This window comes from Cygnus olor, chromosome 9 (genome assembly GCF_009769625.2).
Source record: "Cygnus olor isolate bCygOlo1 chromosome 9, bCygOlo1.pri.v2, whole genome shotgun sequence".
In the NCBI taxonomy this organism is placed as follows: Eukaryota; Metazoa; Chordata; class Aves; order Anseriformes; family Anatidae; genus Cygnus; species Cygnus olor.
Genome location: NC_049177.1, coordinates 21,580,963 through 21,597,279, shown reverse-complemented (window position 1 = coordinate 21,597,279; position 16,317 = coordinate 21,580,963). Strand labels below are relative to the sequence as shown.

The following is a 16,317-nucleotide window of genomic DNA, read 5'->3' as shown; positions in this document are numbered from 1 at the left end:
ATGATCTTCCTACCTTGGGTACTCTCATGTGTTGCTGCACCCAGAAGCAAGAACAAGCCCAGACCCAAAGAAAAAAGGAAGGATGCAGAAAGGAGGAGCTGGCAGGCAGGCTGTGTGATCTGAACCTTTCTCCATTTTGTTTTTCTCTTGAGATTTGTTTTTCTGAAAAACAGCCCGCTGGCAGCTAGAGAGCCACTGTGAGAGCCTGGTCAAGCATCTCCTCTCCTGATGCGTCTTGCAGAGCTCCCAACCTGGCCAGGCCCAACACCTCTGGCTGAGAAATGAGTCAAGGACAGGCCACGAGCAAAGCCCGAGCTCGAACGGCCAACTGCTCAGGCTGCTCGGGGCTGAGCTGTGCAACCAAGCAGAGGAGCAAAGCTTAGGACACGGAAACCTGAGAGAGAGCCGCCTGCCATAGGAGGGGAAGGTGGTGTCGGGCAATACCCTGGCTGCTGCAAAATGCATCAACGTATCTCAGACACTTACTGAGGGGGAAATAAAATGTAACGACCACCCCAGTTCAGTTTTTACCTTAAGAAGATGGGGAAAATAGTCTGCTCAAAGCCTGCTTCTGTCAGCTGCCTTCTGTCTGGAGGCTGAGAAAGCCTTTGCTGAATAAACAGCATATTTGTATGAAAAATAAACTCTGAAGTCTTACAATCCATTTTGTGCTGTAGCAGTGTAGCATAATGGAGCAGGAGACTGGTGATCTGGCAGAAAACAAGTGCCTAAACTGTCTTCTCAGCTCTCTATCTAATGGCATACTAAAAACACTGCGCAAGGAGAGAGCACCTTCGATACCCTCTGGCAGAGGTAGCAAGGAAAGGTCCCTCTTGTCCTGGTTTTGCACTGGAATATCTGAGGATGGGGCTGACAAAACGAAGTCATCTCTTGCTAAAGCCTGGGTGAGTTTTTAGGGGTCTGACCCCAAAACTCCACCACCATGCCTCTCCCCTCCCAGCAACAACACACCTCCTGCTTTGGCACCAAGTCTATTCAGTTCCTGCCAATTACTCTGCTCCCTTTTTCTTTACGTTTTCAAAAAGATAACACGCATCATTTCAAGGAATAAAGCAAAACTCTCCTCGTTGATCTCAGCCTATCTGGGAGGAAGGGGCAGCGTTGTTTCTCTAACGCCTGGCAGATCCCTCCTGACAAAACTGCTGCTGAACCTGAGGCAGGCAAAGAGTGCGAACCAAGGATGAGTGTTTTTAAGGACTCCAGCTCCATCGGTACAGAACATACAGTAACAAAACAACATCTGCTGGGCTTCAGGAATATTTTTCCTAAGGGTTTTTATTGGCATACCCTGCTTTTTTACAAAACTGTGATGTACTTTTTCCTCCAAAATTTTAAAATAAAGCCCAAACTAAGTACAAATCTCCGCATTCCTGGGCCTTCAAGATAAACTATCGTTTTTCTGGCACGGGTACATGTTTCCACTTGCAAACGGAACCTTACTGGAAAGAAAGGGGAGCCAAGCGAGGCGTCATCTGGTTTCAGCTGTACGAAGCGCCCTGGAAAAGCCGTCTCGGTGCTGGGAAGGGCAGTGTGAGAGGCATTTCCCTCGCTACCTCCCCAGCTATCTTCTCCTCACCTCACAGCCGTGACTCACGCAGACCAAAACACCTCTCCACGGGAGACCCAGGCCCAAACCTGCCCCCGTTTTACCACCGTTGAAGACCAAGAAAGAGACTCACCACTTCTTTGATTTCAACCTCGGGGCTGGGTTGCGGGGGATGAGGAAGAGGGCTCTCATGGGGTGCATGTCACAGAGAGCTGCAAAGAGCAAGAAGAGGCATTAAACAGGGCCTGGTGTCTCCCAGACCCTGCGGGCTTCCCAAGGACAGAGCTGGCACTGCAAAATTACGGCAGTATGAACGGTGTGGGTGTGCCAGCTAAACCCAGTGCGCCGCATTGGTGGCCAGTAGCATACCAGTGATGAGGAGCAGCCTTTTAACTGCTTTCCTTCACCTTCTTCATTATCTGCACTTTTCTGGGAGGAAACTGAGTCACAAAAAGCTCAGGTGACGTTGCAGGAGCCACACGGGGGTTGTGTGCCTTTGCTTACTGCCCACTCCAATTCCCCGGGCCACGCTGATCTGGCAGCTTTCTCCTAGCATGCCTTGGACCCCGCAAACTCCATTTCACCCAGCCCAGGCTGCTCAGCAAACCCCTTGCACGGTGTTTCTCGCACAGATCCCTGTGCCAGCCGCCACTCAGCTAATCCCAGCAAGTTACGAGCGGCGTTAATTAAAGCAGAGCCAGGCATCTACTTACGGGGAGCGCCTTCCGCCATCTCGATGGCCGTTATCCCCAAAGACCACAAGTCACTCTGTAAAACAAAGCAAAGGGAAACGCGTGATGCCGTGGAGCACTGTCACGACAGTGAGCACCGAGCGAGCCCCAGAGCTCTGCCCCATGAGCTGGGTCTCTGTTTTCTCTGCCAGATCCCAGACCCGCAGCACAGGAGCTCATCTTTTATGCTCTGCCCGTTTGTTAGGGCTTTAGAGGAGACTCCCAGCCCTGCTGCTTATCCCCAGCTTTATTTCAATGTCTTTGCAGAGTTTTTGGTGGATGCCACACCAGTTCAGGTGTGGGACACAGCCAACCCCTGCAGCCACCTTGCTGGGCACTGCTCCCAGTGGCCATGGTGGGGACGCTGCCTGGGGAGATGCTGGTGTCCCAAAGGTCCCAGTATGCCCCCGTGGCTGTGACACCCCAATGAATGAAACCCCAAATCCCCAGCGAACCAGCAACAAACCACCTTCCTGCTTCATGGATAGAGAGAGTGGCAAGGGGCAAGAGGGGAGACCAGCCCCAAGTGACCCCGCTTCTGGGCAGCGTGCACTGGGCATCACGGCTGCTCCTACTGATGGCCATGGAGTGTAAGTGGTGAAACTTCTCTCCAAAGCAGCACGGAAGTACTTGGCTCAGTGTCACCTGCATGGTTTGGCATGAAATCCTTACGCTGGTTTCCTCTGTGAGGTCTTTGTTGTGTAACAGGTCAAAACCACAACCTTCAGTAAGTATTTTGGTGACAGTTTTATGTACAATTAGCCCTCAGCACCTTGCCACCATCTGGAGGTGCTTCTTGGTGCTAGAAAGGTGCCCTCTTACTGCTTGGATGTTTAACCCAGACTGCAGCCAGCAGTGCCCCCATGCAGACAGGGATGGGGACATTTTGCCTGCACTGACCAGGACTGCCTCTCCCTTCCCGAGAGGCTGAGCTGAAACACAGCATCCCGTGCACAAATCCCAGCTGCTTTCCTGAGCCTTTGGCAGAGCCAAGGCCGAAGCTCGGAATTTCATGCCCTGTGACCTGACCATCCAGCTACAAGGACGCAGTGCAGCGGCCAGGCTTTAATCCCCATCACAGCCATGTCCTGATCCCGGGGGTGTTTTTAGCCCACGGCATCAATCTGGGTCCTGGACAAGCAGGGCTGTCAGCTCCCTGCTCAGAGCTGGATGATACAGAAATGGATTTGTTACAGCGCCACCGAAAACAGGCTGTCGGGAATAGATTAGAAACATGAAGTATCTTGAGATACCTCAGGACACTCTCTTGAATCATGCACTGCTCGTTAAATACAAGCTTGAAAAGCAGCATTTCGCCAGTGGGAGGAGAAGCGGGCACTTTCATTTACTCTGTTCCCAACCTTCCTCAGCCCACATGGTTGGTTGAGTCTTCTGAATGATTATTGCACAGAGAGCGCAGCTATTTGGAAAACTCATTTGATTGCACGATTGTATCCCTTTTCCTTCGGTTTTCTCACTTGCAAACAGGAATATTTATATCCCCAGCCCCCTGCCAGAAAGCCCTGGCGAGCTCCACTCCTCACCAGGCCACACTGTAGGAAACCCCAGGTGAGAAAGAGAAACCCTACAGCTACACCTCTCGGTCCTGTAAGGAGCCCCGAAGGATGGCTCAGCTCTCGCAGGCAGGAGAGGAGGAAGAGACAGCGTGTGCTTGGGCAGGGGAAAATGAGAACCTTCCTTAACGGCACTGCTGCAACTTGTTTTTTTGGCAGAAGGTGGCTAATTCATTATTTTGGACACCATGTATAGGGCTGCCTAATGATTCATAACTCAGCACCCAATGCGTCGGGAACAGAACCCAGACTAATTTTGGTGCCTTCATCTGAAGCACAGTCCCTGACACGTCTCCAGGCCTGGGGGTGGAGGAGGTGCCAGCTGGCACCTCACACTCGGCTAACGCAAAGCCAAGGAGCCTTCTCCTTCCTCTCTCCCCTCTCTGCCACGGACCACGAGCGCGGGGCCGCTCTCCCAGCAGGTCTGGTAATGATGGCTTTGTCCCCAGTCCTCGTCTGGCCACAGGTCTCACCAAGCAGGTCTTCTCCCCAAAATGAGCCATGATGAAGTCACGGCTTCTCTGGGAGCCCAGTGTGAAAGCTGGAAGGCCGAAGCCGTGGTCAGTGCCGTGCTGAACGAGGGGGCTTTGCCACACCAGAACAAGACAAGATGGGACAGGGGCAATGGCCAGGGCAGAAGCTGCGGTCCCACAGGGAAGCCCCATGCACACAGCTGATGTGGCTCAGCTTAAAGAGGTCTCTTGAAGACTGGCCAAACTACGCAGAAAAACGAGCACCCACTGAACAGGTACTTGTCAGAGTGCAGGACAGACCCTGCCCTCCACTCTCCCTCTGCTGTCTCCAGTCCTCACATCCTGTTCTGCCTTCGCCCTGCTTCCTGCCACGTCCCTGCAGTCCCTCTTCAATCTTCTCTCCATTTCAAAAGCCGCCCTTTCCAGAGGGCCTCAAGCCTCTAATCCTGCAAATTGGTACGCCCAAGAAAGGCTGTTTTTCCCAGCACAAAGCACCGAGAGCTCAGCCAGAGCCAGAGCGACCCGCAGGGCAGGAACCCCAGGGGACCACAAGCGCCTCCTCATACGCACCTTCCCAGGGAGACAACCTGGATTTGCAGTTTCAAGGCATTTTTCCTCCTTTTTGACTCAAGTTTTCCCATAGCAAATGCTGTCCCAGTAGTTCTTGCTATGCATCTTTGTACCTGCCTGAAAATTCTCTCTCCAATCTCATTTGCAGCACTTTCACGGGACAGTCACATCCATTCTTTGTCTCTGCTCAGCTGGGATTTGTGCTGCATACTTAATTATCTCAGTCTTTCCACATGATTCAGTACACATGACCCCTTCCTTTTGGTTGCCGCTGAACTCCTTCCAAATTCCTAGTGTGTCTTTCCATATTGAGGTGCCCAGCATTATATGCAAGATGCCAAGTGATCTTAAAACTGGAGCAGCGCAGAAAGGGATTATCACCTCTCTAAGTCTCCGAGAGAAAGCAGAAAACTCAGTGGGAAGCACGCATTTTATGCTGATCTGGAATTCAATTTTTTTTTTCTTTTTGAGTCTGAAAAGCTTTTCAGTCCACCCAGCAAAAAGCCGCGGCGCTAATATATTTGTATTGTCTTGACTTGGGAAGGGAAGCAAGTTTGTTTTTTTTTTTGATTCTAAGCTTATTGACAAGATATCTCTAAAGAAAAAGGAAGACCGTCTGGGGCAAAAACCAACAAATAACTTCAGCAACATGGGGTTTCTATCTATTGTTTTTTAAAGTGGTTTATTTTTGTGAGGAGGCATTTACTGCATCCTTCCATAGATTACACAGGCATCTCTTTCTGGCTGAGAAAGCAGTGAGATCAGAGGCTTTTTGTCCAACAGATTAAGCCTGTGAGGATTCCTTTTTTCACCCAATAAGTCTCATCTTTTGTATTCACTATTTTAAGCCAGTTGGCTAAATCTGAGCATCTGATTTGCATCCCTTTAAAAAAATCGCCATTTACATTTTTTCCCCCCACTTCAAAGCAAGAGCATCAGGTGCAGGGACACGATCTGGGGAACAGACTAATGTCCAGCGGCTCCCACATCGCCGCGTGCTCCGAAAACACCCTGCAGTAAGTGTGTCGGCAGCAATCAGCCTTCTGTTTCATATCCCCAGTCAAGGAAAAACCGTAAATGACAACTTCAGAGACAAAAGCAGCCAGCCCACTACGAGCGTTTGATCCTCAGGGACAACAGAGGCATTCTGGTCCCAGCCTTGTGCATCGGTCAATGGCATACTAAGTGCCCCCTTGTTCTGGAAAGAGGAAAAACCCCAGGGATCTGTGAGGGTAAAAAGTTGCCTATGAAGTTATCACCCTCCCTTGTAAAACAAAAGGACCACAAACCCACATCCCTCCAAACGACGGGACTTGCAGCTCTCTTTTCCACGACTGGAGCATGGGCTTCAGCCCTGCCACAGAGCACAGCAATCAGGGGAGTTGAGGAAATGCCTGTTTTAATTGGTTAATCAAAGAAAATTAAATAATTGCAGATTAAACTATTTCTACATGTCCTTACCATTAACAATTTATGTAACCCTGAGTCTGAACTGACACTGGAGAACTGCTCTCAGGAAAATCATCAGTTCAAAAGTTGACTGATATGCTGAAATGGCTGCAATGCTCCTACATAAAGAGGTTGAGAGTGTTGGGATTGTTCAGTCCAAAGAGAAAAGGATCCGGGGACACCTTACAGCGGCCTGCCAGTGCCTAAAGGGGGCCTGCAGGGAAGCTGGGGACGGACTCGTGGTCAGGGAGTGAAGTGGCAGGACCAGGGGTAACAGCTTTAAACTAAAAGAGGGTAGGTTTAGATTACATGTTATGAAGAAATTCTTCATTATGAGGGTGGTGAGGCACTAGAACAGGTTTCCCAGAGAAGCTGGGGCTGCCCCATCCCCGGCAGTGCTCAAGGCCAGGCTGGGTGGGATTTGGGCAACCTGAGCTGGTGGGAGGGGGCCCTGCCCATGGCAGGGGGTTGAGATTGGAGGAGCTTTGAGGTCCCTTGTGACCGAAACCAGTCTGGGATTCTACGAAATACCAAAGCACCTTTTGGTTACTTTAGAATTCTCTGAGAGGCCAGTAGTTGACCTCTAAATTGTACCACCATGGTGGGCTGTTGTGCTATTACACGGCAACATCCTACTGTTAAAAAGCAGCTACCTAGCCCCATAACAAAAGGTCACAAAGACCTTTTTAAACATTACTTTGTAAAGTGACCTCTCAGCATGTGCACAAACAGTGGTACAGCAAGCTGTATATATCTTTCAGGTTCTCCTCCAAAAAGCCCATGTTTTAGTGTTTTTCCCTACTCTCTGGCAACGTGCAACGAACCTTAGGATGTTTGCAGTTAGAAAACGAAGTTCTGGACACTTCGAAAAAACAGGGGACAAAAATCGAGAGACATGCCTACAGACGTGTGTCCAGAAACCTGCAGTAAGGCAGAACTGGGATAAAATATAGTAAGTTTTCCTTGCTTTAAACACCAGCCTTCACTGGGGTTTGAATGGGCAGGTGGGAATCATCTCCCTCCTGCTGGCCTGCTATGTGGCACATACCTCTCTGCCACGTTAGAGTTCAGCAGCAATGTTGTGCTGCCACCGATCCAAAAATAAACTTTAAACAGGCAACAGAGACATGTGAAAAGTAGGTCAGACCCCCGAATGTCTGATTGTGTGGCAACCTTCAGATCTCCCCATGAATACCTGCCTGCAGGCCAAAAGATGTGATTTTGCCCTTTCTAAACCTGACCTGACTTTTCTGCAGAATAAACTGAGCAAATACAGCATGTTTGATGGTAGTATTTAAACATTCAGCACTGAAAAGCAGAATAGCAGGTAGGAAGCCTCAGTCTGACACCTTTCTCAGCATGGGGAAATACTTCCTCGCAGTAAATTTTGAGACGTGAACAGCACAACAAAGATTTGCGTTGGACCTGAATTCACTTCTCAAAATCTAACAGCCAGAAAGCAGGAGGAGACTACGCTGCCTGTCAATGTATTTTGCAAAGCTGCAAGAATATACTGAATTCCTGACTGCTCTAGTTTATGGTACTAGGGCATAAAATCTGAGATCATACCAAGGTGTTTATGATCACAAACTCTAATTTCAAGCACTGCTAAGTCAGACAGCACACAGAGAAAACTCCTTCTGAGTCTCTCAGCTGCTTTAATCCCTTGAGTACCTTAGCAGCAAACGTGCTAGACTTTGCACAGACTACATCTGTAATGATGTACAAAAGAGTACGAAGACGCTTGTTTCAGTACCTTGAAGTCGTAAGTGGCATCAGGATTTTCATCACAAGCAATGACCTCAGGGGCCATCCAGTAAGGCGTTCCAATGAAGGTGTTTCTCCTGCCCACTGTTCTGTCCAGCTGAGCGCTGACACCAAAATCCACTGTGGATCAGAAAGACAACAGGGCACCATGAGGTCAGAGACAAACCTGAGCAACGTTCTTCTGGTGAATGTAAAACATTAAAGTACATTAGTGCATAGTCAGGAGAGAAAAATATGGCTGGAGACATTCCTGTTTCATCTCTGCTGAGGTCGACAGATCAACAGAGGTCATCCAAGGATGAATCTGATCATCTGATTTCCAGGTTTCGTAAGAAACCCTATGCCTTTTCCTCCTTGCCAGGAGGCAATGAAAAAAAATCACAACTCCTCATACTAATGAGAAACAGGGTTAGAAACATGAATAAGCAGCAGCCTTTGTTCTGTGCTTTTTCATTTGAATTAAAGCCTGCCAAATGTTTGTAGAAGCCTCATTTTTCTACCTAAATTCTTGCTGCAAACGGCAGAAATGCACAAGGCTTAAGGAACTGAGGGCTAAGGACAAAGGCCCATAGGGAAATGTCAAGCATAGAGCTGCAAAATGAAGCAAAAACTGATGAAATCAAATCAATGAGAGAATACTCTATGGTCCACTAAGTTCACTTTGCACAACATAATGGTTGGAGATTTGCCCTGAAGAATTTCCCCTTGGAGGGGAATCTTCACCAGCATAAAGCCAAAGGAGCTGGTGGTGCCATCTGTTAAGCTGGGTTTTTATTCTGCTGTGAAGAGAGAGGAGACACATGGTAAAACAAGGTTTCCACCTCACTTTCCCAGTGTAAGAGATCTTTCATCACCAGCATAAATTAAAACGCACAAAGACAGCTTTAATAACATGGGTGCTGGACAACTGAGGATATCAGCACATCATCTGTGCTGATCTGCTGTCATCCGTATGATCTCCATGTGGATGACGGGTCGTCTCAAGGGTGACTAACACTGCATACAAAATTGAGAATAGTTCTTGCAAATGAAGCTCTCTGCCACAGGTTGCCTTGGAAAACAAATCTGGATTATGTCACACTAAACTGATCTGATTACTGTCCTGTAGGACACTACTACAAAGCAATGGGGAAACAGGCTTTGAGAACGTCCAGGGATGGACATAGGCAAATTTTCAACCTGGGGCATGAAAAAATGGTCATGATTGCTCAACCCGTATCTGATGGCAGAGTTGCTCAAGCCACCTCTATAACAGAAATGCCACTGAAAAAAGATCTTTGCATGCAGAACTTGGTCATCAATCACTGTCAGTTTATTGCATGGCACTTGATCAACACCCAAGGTCACGTTATTGAGGCTGGCACAAGAAAAAACACGCAGTAGCTCTTAGGATCCATCCCATTTTTCCAAGTCATTTACAGGCTCTACCAATTTTTTGCTTCTCTCCAGCAAGCCTACTTGCAATTTCCAAGAGCTCTAACCCACTCTTACCTAGTTTAACTTCTGCATTTTCTGTCAGCAATACATTCTGTCCCTTAATGTCTCGATGAATTACTTTGTGCTGGTGTAGATGACTCAAGCCCTAGAGAATTCAGAAAAAGGTTAGAGGAATCCAAGTTCAAAGCATGCTATTTTCTGACATTCCTCCTCGACCAATTATGGTCCAGAAATGAAAGATTCACAGCTGGAGTTAAGCACCTGAGAACACTTGTTTATCATGTGTTGAAAATACTGCCCTGTGTTACACGCTGGGAGGACATCCCCAGCAAGTGCAGTGCCCACGGGCTGCCTCTGTGTGCTGCAGTGGGTGCTCTCTGTCGCAGAGGACAGGGACTGTCAGTTCTACAGGGATTAAAACCAACCTTTCAGTTTCTGCAGGAACCCATATTAACCCAAATTCCTCCGTATTTCTAGGCGTAATTTTCCCCGTGTGCTTTCTTGCCCTAGGGAGCCATTTGTGTAGCAGAAATAATAGAATGTTTTTGTCTCCCTTCTGTATTTCCATCATCCAGAAACCAAAAAACCAATTCTCTTTGTTATATCGGTCCAATAAATGGGGCTCCAATATACAGGAAAGCTTGTACTAAAAAAGCTACCATGCAAATACAAATATTATAACTTGCACATATCCCTAATAGAGATATAGCTCAAATTAAAAGCCTGTCTCAAAGGCTAAAGGTAAACGAGCTTTTCTGTTGTGCTTTTTTATTAGCTCATTAATTTCTTTTTGCAACCTACATTTTTATTTCATTCATTTATTATTTCAGTTTCAAAGTAACATCCACCTATATTGCCAGCTTAATAAAATATGGATTTCTTTAGAAACTAATTTTGCATTAGGTTTACATTTCACATTAAACATTCATATTTGAGGAAGAAAATAATTTCTGCTATCACTGCTGGTAGTTATTAGTCATTTTTTGCTTGTTACCTTGGGACAACACTGTGGAACAGATTAGATCTGTAGAGGAGACCTGCTGCATTCAATTTTAAGCCACATTATGCCCAGTTAGAGGCTCCTTCGTGCACTGGAGGCAAAGCAAAAATTTCACTCAATTTCAACAAATCCTTCCACGGGGCAGGACCAAGTCTCACGTGTCAGAATTACGACAGGCCCCCAACTTCTGAAACAAGAACGAGCCACGCGGCTTGCAGCAAAGGTGGGAATCTTTTACGCCTTGAAACGCTATTTTTATGACCTGAAACCCTCCACAGACCTCCCAGCCTGCAGGTCACCAACCAACTGACTCAACGCGTGGCCACAGCGGAGCGGAGCTTGCACTATGCAGGGCCCAAATGTGAGCGGTGACACTTGATGGTGGCCCTGGGACATGACTCAGTGGTTAGGTTCTGACTCACTAACAGAGACTATTTTAAGAAGTAGGCCCACAGAGCTCATACATTTAAAATAAGCCCGTGCAACTGTGGTTTCCTGACACTGGAAGAAATGTCCGTGCAACAACTGATTAGCTACAGCGCCAGCTCCTTCTGCGCATCAGACTGGTAGTGTCGGCGCTGATGGTGGCATCCAGGGTCAAAAGAGAAATGCTGTGTCACCCCTGGACAGCAGCAGGAGCCTCGGAAACCGTGTCAGAGACAGCCTGATGAGAGCTGTCAGAGCAGTCATTTTGTCTCGTTTTCTTTGAATGGCTCTTCTACCGTTTTCTTCACGTGTCTGATATTTCTGTCTTCTCCTGAACAAAACCTCAGTTTGTGGAGCTCTAGATTTTAATGTCAGGGCAGCCATTACAATCACATAATCTGACCTCATTTGCAGAAAATGAAAGCGAGCCTTTGCTGAAGGTGCCACCTCCCAGTATGTGAAACTCCAGCGTGGCCCATTTTAAGACATTCCAATCAAACATTTATCTTGCAGGTATAAAAGCTGCAGCATCCTCATTAAAGCCAGAGACATGTGGATTTAATAAAGCACACGGTGCTTTTTAATCATGCAGACTCTTTCCACCGATTTTATTAGTCCTCACCTTTCCGTTAATTGAAAATATAATTCTACTGTAAATAAATCTTTGCCCTATTAATATTAAAGAAAATTATGTTTTTGTTGAAGGAGAAAAGAGGGTTAAAAGTTAGGGAACTAAGAGAGCTAAAGGGCATTAACTAGCGCTTATTTATTATGCATCATACAAGCACATGAATCATTCATGCCTACCGGCACCGAAGCAGCTCTAGTCCATGGCAGCGCGGCAGCCATGAAGCCTCAAGAGCCAAGGGCTTCACGTGCCCCCCGAGAACCAAGTGCAACACTCCACCAGCACATGGCATTTAGCTCCCTCCGGACACATACCCGTAAAATCTCTCTGCAGATGTAGGCAATCCACTCCTCCTTCAAAGTGTTCCCCTTCGTGTTCTTGATGAGGTCGGTGACGGAGCCCGCGCCGCAGAACTCCATCACCAGCTGCCAAAAGAAGGAGAAGGGCAATTAGCACAATTAGCCTGAGAGCATCCTCTGGGCTCCTGACCCAAGGGTAAAACCCTGCCATCGCAGCTGCAGGGCCGTGGCGGTGCTATGCAGAGCCACCACCACGTAATCCCGACCCTATCAACTTTTAATCCATGTGGCTTTGCTTAAGAAAGGGAACAATAAAAGGCTGGAAGGCTGGAAAGGCACGGTGCTCTCCACTAGGATGGGAACAAGAAGCAGCAGTCACTTCGATGCTGAAAAGCAGCAGAGGCGATTGGAAACCTTGAAATCTCAGCTCCTGCTCTTGCATGCCCTACTTTATACTTAGGATCTATCACCAGTCTCTAGTATAAACAGCAAGACGAGCGAGACTCTGCCTCCTGCATTTAAACTTTTCAACCCTGAAAATGTGAAAGCAACATGACATGTTTGAAAGCTTCCCGCAACCTTAAAAAACAGCTGTATTTTTCAACTTTTTCTAGCAGCAGATCTCTGCCTTTGACCACCTTTTCAGCAGGCACCTTTCTGGAGGCAAAGCTGGCTGTGCAGGCTCCCCAGGGACAGCCGGAGCCCTATTGCGCGCGCTGCTTCAGATTAGGCTGGGCACCACCATCTGTACCACTGACAAAGTTTCCTAATATCAAATATAGAAATACAAGAATCTAACCCGGGCCCAAACCTAATCTTGTCATTGAGCAACTGGGAAATAAAACATACGAAAATAGCCCGGGATGCGAGGCTGCCTTCCAGGGCCATCACGGATTCCCAGCGTGTGCAGGAGACATCACTGTGCCTGGGAACACGAGCCCAGGCCGAACATACAGCAAACCTCCTCCAAGACCTGATGATGTGCTTCTCTCAAAGTGAAACCACGTTTTCCAATCAGATCAGCTTGTCTGCTAAAAGATATTTCCTCTCCATAGAAGTCGTGCCTCGCCAGGTTCTTCCTTGTGCATGTTTCAGGTTCCTTATCGCATGCAGCTTACATGGTATTGAATGTTTTCCCAGCAAGTGACATCACGTCATTAAGAGCATGGGCCAAGAGAAAGGAACAACAAAAGGTTTACTCCCAACCAAATTGCTCAAACACAGCGATTAAAAAGACTGTCATAAATAAACAATCACAAAATTCAGGCTGAGCACTGCTACAAACCTCCACTATAAACAAAACGCTTGAGCAGAAAATATCCTAGCTGGCTGAGAGACCGCTTCGACCACGCTCCTATCTTTAGTTTTGATATTAAATTTCTCTTCTCTTCCTAAAACGAGAGCTGAAAAATTCCTTGCATATCCCTGTTACGTCAGGAAACTGGCTTCAAGAAGCAGAGGCGTGACTGGCCAGGGTCTGCCCTGTGCACAGGCAAGGCGCGCTGCTGCTGCGCCTGCAGCCTTCCCCCCCCAGCCGCGTGAGAGCAGCAGTCAGGCTGGATCACCCGACTTGGCTTCGGTCCTGGCTTACTAATTACTCCCTGAATGGGGATTAATGGAACAACTCGTTCCAACGTTGCTTTTCCTGTCTTTTTTCCTTTTGGCTGATTGACACCCGGGGAATATCAGTACCTGCACGTGGTTCTGATTACACGAACATTCGGGATACCGCTGCAGCAAATCCTGAAAGGAGATCCCTGGATAGCTGACCCAGCCAAAAACTCCTTCCAACCCAAAAGGCTGACCTCTCCCTGCAACACTCGATGGTCCCCTACCACGGGAATTCATCCACAGGCTCTCACCGGGGCTTGCAGCAAGAGACCTAGCTGTCTGGAAAGGACGGGGGAGGTTGGGTAATAATTTTGTTTAAGAAGCACTGCACCTCTGCCTTCTCCCTCTGCAGCCAGACGGGCTCACTCACATCGTACCTGCTTGTCTGCGCTCCTCAGAGCTACGGAAGAGGAAGGGCATGGCACGCTGCGTATTGCAATCACAACACTTAAAGGAAGATGGAACAAACACCATTAAAGTAGCCAGTGCATCCATTAATCTGCCAGATTATCTTTATGGAGCTGGCAACTCACTCGGTCCTCCGTCCTCTCCCTCATTTCCACAGAGGTAAGATGAATTTTGCACCAGGAGGTGAATAATGCAGCTGCCTGCTGATGTATCTGAAATCCGCAATTGTGAAATCTCTGCGAGATTAAAATAAGAGACAAAGGGAAAAAGAATCCCAGGGGGAGGGTTTCCAACTCAGCTTTTTAAGAGCTGCACGGTCCCACAACGTCCCTAGGAAAGCATCCAGCGCCAGCAGGCAGCGCCAGCACCTCCTGGTCCAGTTGGGCAGGGCCCAGGGGGCTCAGCACGAGTTGCTCACAGCAAAGCACTTCGGTAAGCTCTGCTCCAAGAGACAGAGCTGCAGAAAGACAATGAGGCTGTCAGCGTACTCCTGTCTGCAGCGGCAAGCTGACAGACACCGCACTGAAAAAACACCACTTCCAGAAGTTTTGTATGGAATGAGAGGGAAGCTGGAAGCGTGCTGCTGCGGCGGTTCGTGGCAATGTGATCCCCTTGCACTGCTGGGTCACTGCTGGGGACCCACGAGCTGGACTCGGTGATCCTTGTGGGCCCCTTGCAACTCAGGATATTCTGTGATTTTATGATTCTAGAATTTCTGCTGATCATCAGAAGGACGGATGCTACTGAAGACCCAGTTATGGTTCATACTACACAGCCTCCAAAGACAGAAAATACAGATGAATAAGAAGATGAATAAGGAGTCACACCATTAGGCAAGGTGAGACTGCCCACAAGAACAATAAATGCTCACTAGAGCAGATACAGACAGGACTAACAAGATGATTGGGTCATCTTCAGAATGACTTAAGAATTATTTAAGCAACAAGGCAGATAGTGGCATAGGATCATTACACAAACACCTTATGGGTATATTCAGGTAGGAAACCCACAAACAGCCTTCCAGGAGAAAAGAAAAGGGAACAAAAGTTCCAGCTCATTTTAGGACAGAGACTAGTACACACGTAGGGAAGGCTTCAAATGGTGCTTCTACTCAGGTACTGTCTCACCAGCCCCATGTCTCCAGGTGAGAGCTTTGCCCAGCAAACACTCGCATCGTTACTCATCTTCTTAAAGGATGGAGTCATGATGGGGTAAGACAATAAACTCGAAATGCAGATTGAATTTTTATTAACCATAATTAAAAATTATCATCAAGATGGGATAAAGGTAATATCATCTTCTGAAATTTAATCTGCAAGCCATTTATGGAGGAAGTATTTTTAAACACAGTTCATTTAGCATCTACTTGGCTCTTCACATCAGAGTGACAGCAAAATTCATAGGCGAGGCAAAATCAGAAGCAGCAGCTGTAAATCTCTGTGTCTGTTGTATCGCTCAGAGAGCCTTCACAGCTTTGAACCCAACCACCAGCATCTCCCTACTGGGAATGTCCATGAAGACCTCTGCTCCCATTGCCACTACACATCACCCCAAAGGGCTCTCCAGTACATAAAGCCCAGTCCAGTTAATGTCAGACAGCTCCAGCCTCTCCAGAGGGACCCACAGAAATCATCCTGATCCTTTGCTCTGCAAGCCCATTCCTTTTGTGTTCCTTCTCACCCCACCAACAATCTGGATTCCCTTTTTTTTTAAGTCAATGAAAAGAATCCCACAAGTCCCCCAGGCTAAACGCTGCTGGAAACCCTTCCCTCTGCTGGGTGCAGAAGCAGAAACTGGGTGCAATGCAGTCTTTTATGCCCCAGCCACAAAAATTTCCCACCTCACCCCACAAGTAGGCTCCCTTGTAAAAGGCTCTCCTATCCCACACCTCGTGGCAATGACAGAGCCAAGGCCGGAGCACTAAAATGCAAAAACCCTCACCGCGTCGCTCAGCAGAAAAACCCGATGCCCGTTTCAGAAACAGAGGCATTGACTGAATTTGTATTTCGCGCGGATTAAAATATTCCACAGAAAAAAATCTCCCCCGTTATGCACGCTGAACTAAGATAAGCGCAGGCTTTAATCGCCCGTGCAGGCACTGCAGCAGGAGCGGGCTGCGCACCCAGCACAGCCCCACCGCGCCGCCGTGCTCTCCCTGTGACGGCAGCGGCTGCTCTGCGGCCGGCTCTCGCCCGTCTCCGTGCGATAACGTGCCTGGCTCGGCACCGCCAGCGCAGCCCTGCGCTTCGAGGCCGGACGAGCAAATCTTGTCCCTTGGGGAGCCGGAGGGCAGCCACGCGTCCTGAGTCAGCTGAACGCTTCGGGATGGCAGGGAAACGAGCTGGGCTCGTAGTCTTGCGGTGTTTGCAACGTCTGC

General features: G+C 48.2%; 1 protein-coding gene across 13 annotated transcripts in view; it reads right to left on the bottom strand.

Annotated features, from left to right (window-relative positions):
• TNIK (TRAF2 and NCK interacting kinase) overlaps positions 1-16,317 on the bottom strand; it is a 156,834-nt gene that overhangs the window by 53,688 nt on the left and 86,829 nt on the right. For all 13 annotated transcript variants that reach the window (XM_040566547.1, XM_040566544.1, XM_040566540.1 and 10 more), the window contains exons 5-9: positions 11,937-12,047; positions 9,623-9,713; positions 8,121-8,251; positions 2,281-2,335; positions 1,701-1,779 (exon numbers count right to left, since the gene is read on the bottom strand). In XM_040566547.1, coding sequence (XP_040422481.1) covers positions 1,701-1,779; positions 2,281-2,335; positions 8,121-8,251; positions 9,623-9,713; positions 11,937-12,047 — 467 coding nt within the window. The remainder of the gene's footprint in view (positions 1-1,700; positions 1,780-2,280; positions 2,336-8,120; positions 8,252-9,622; positions 9,714-11,936; positions 12,048-16,317) is intronic.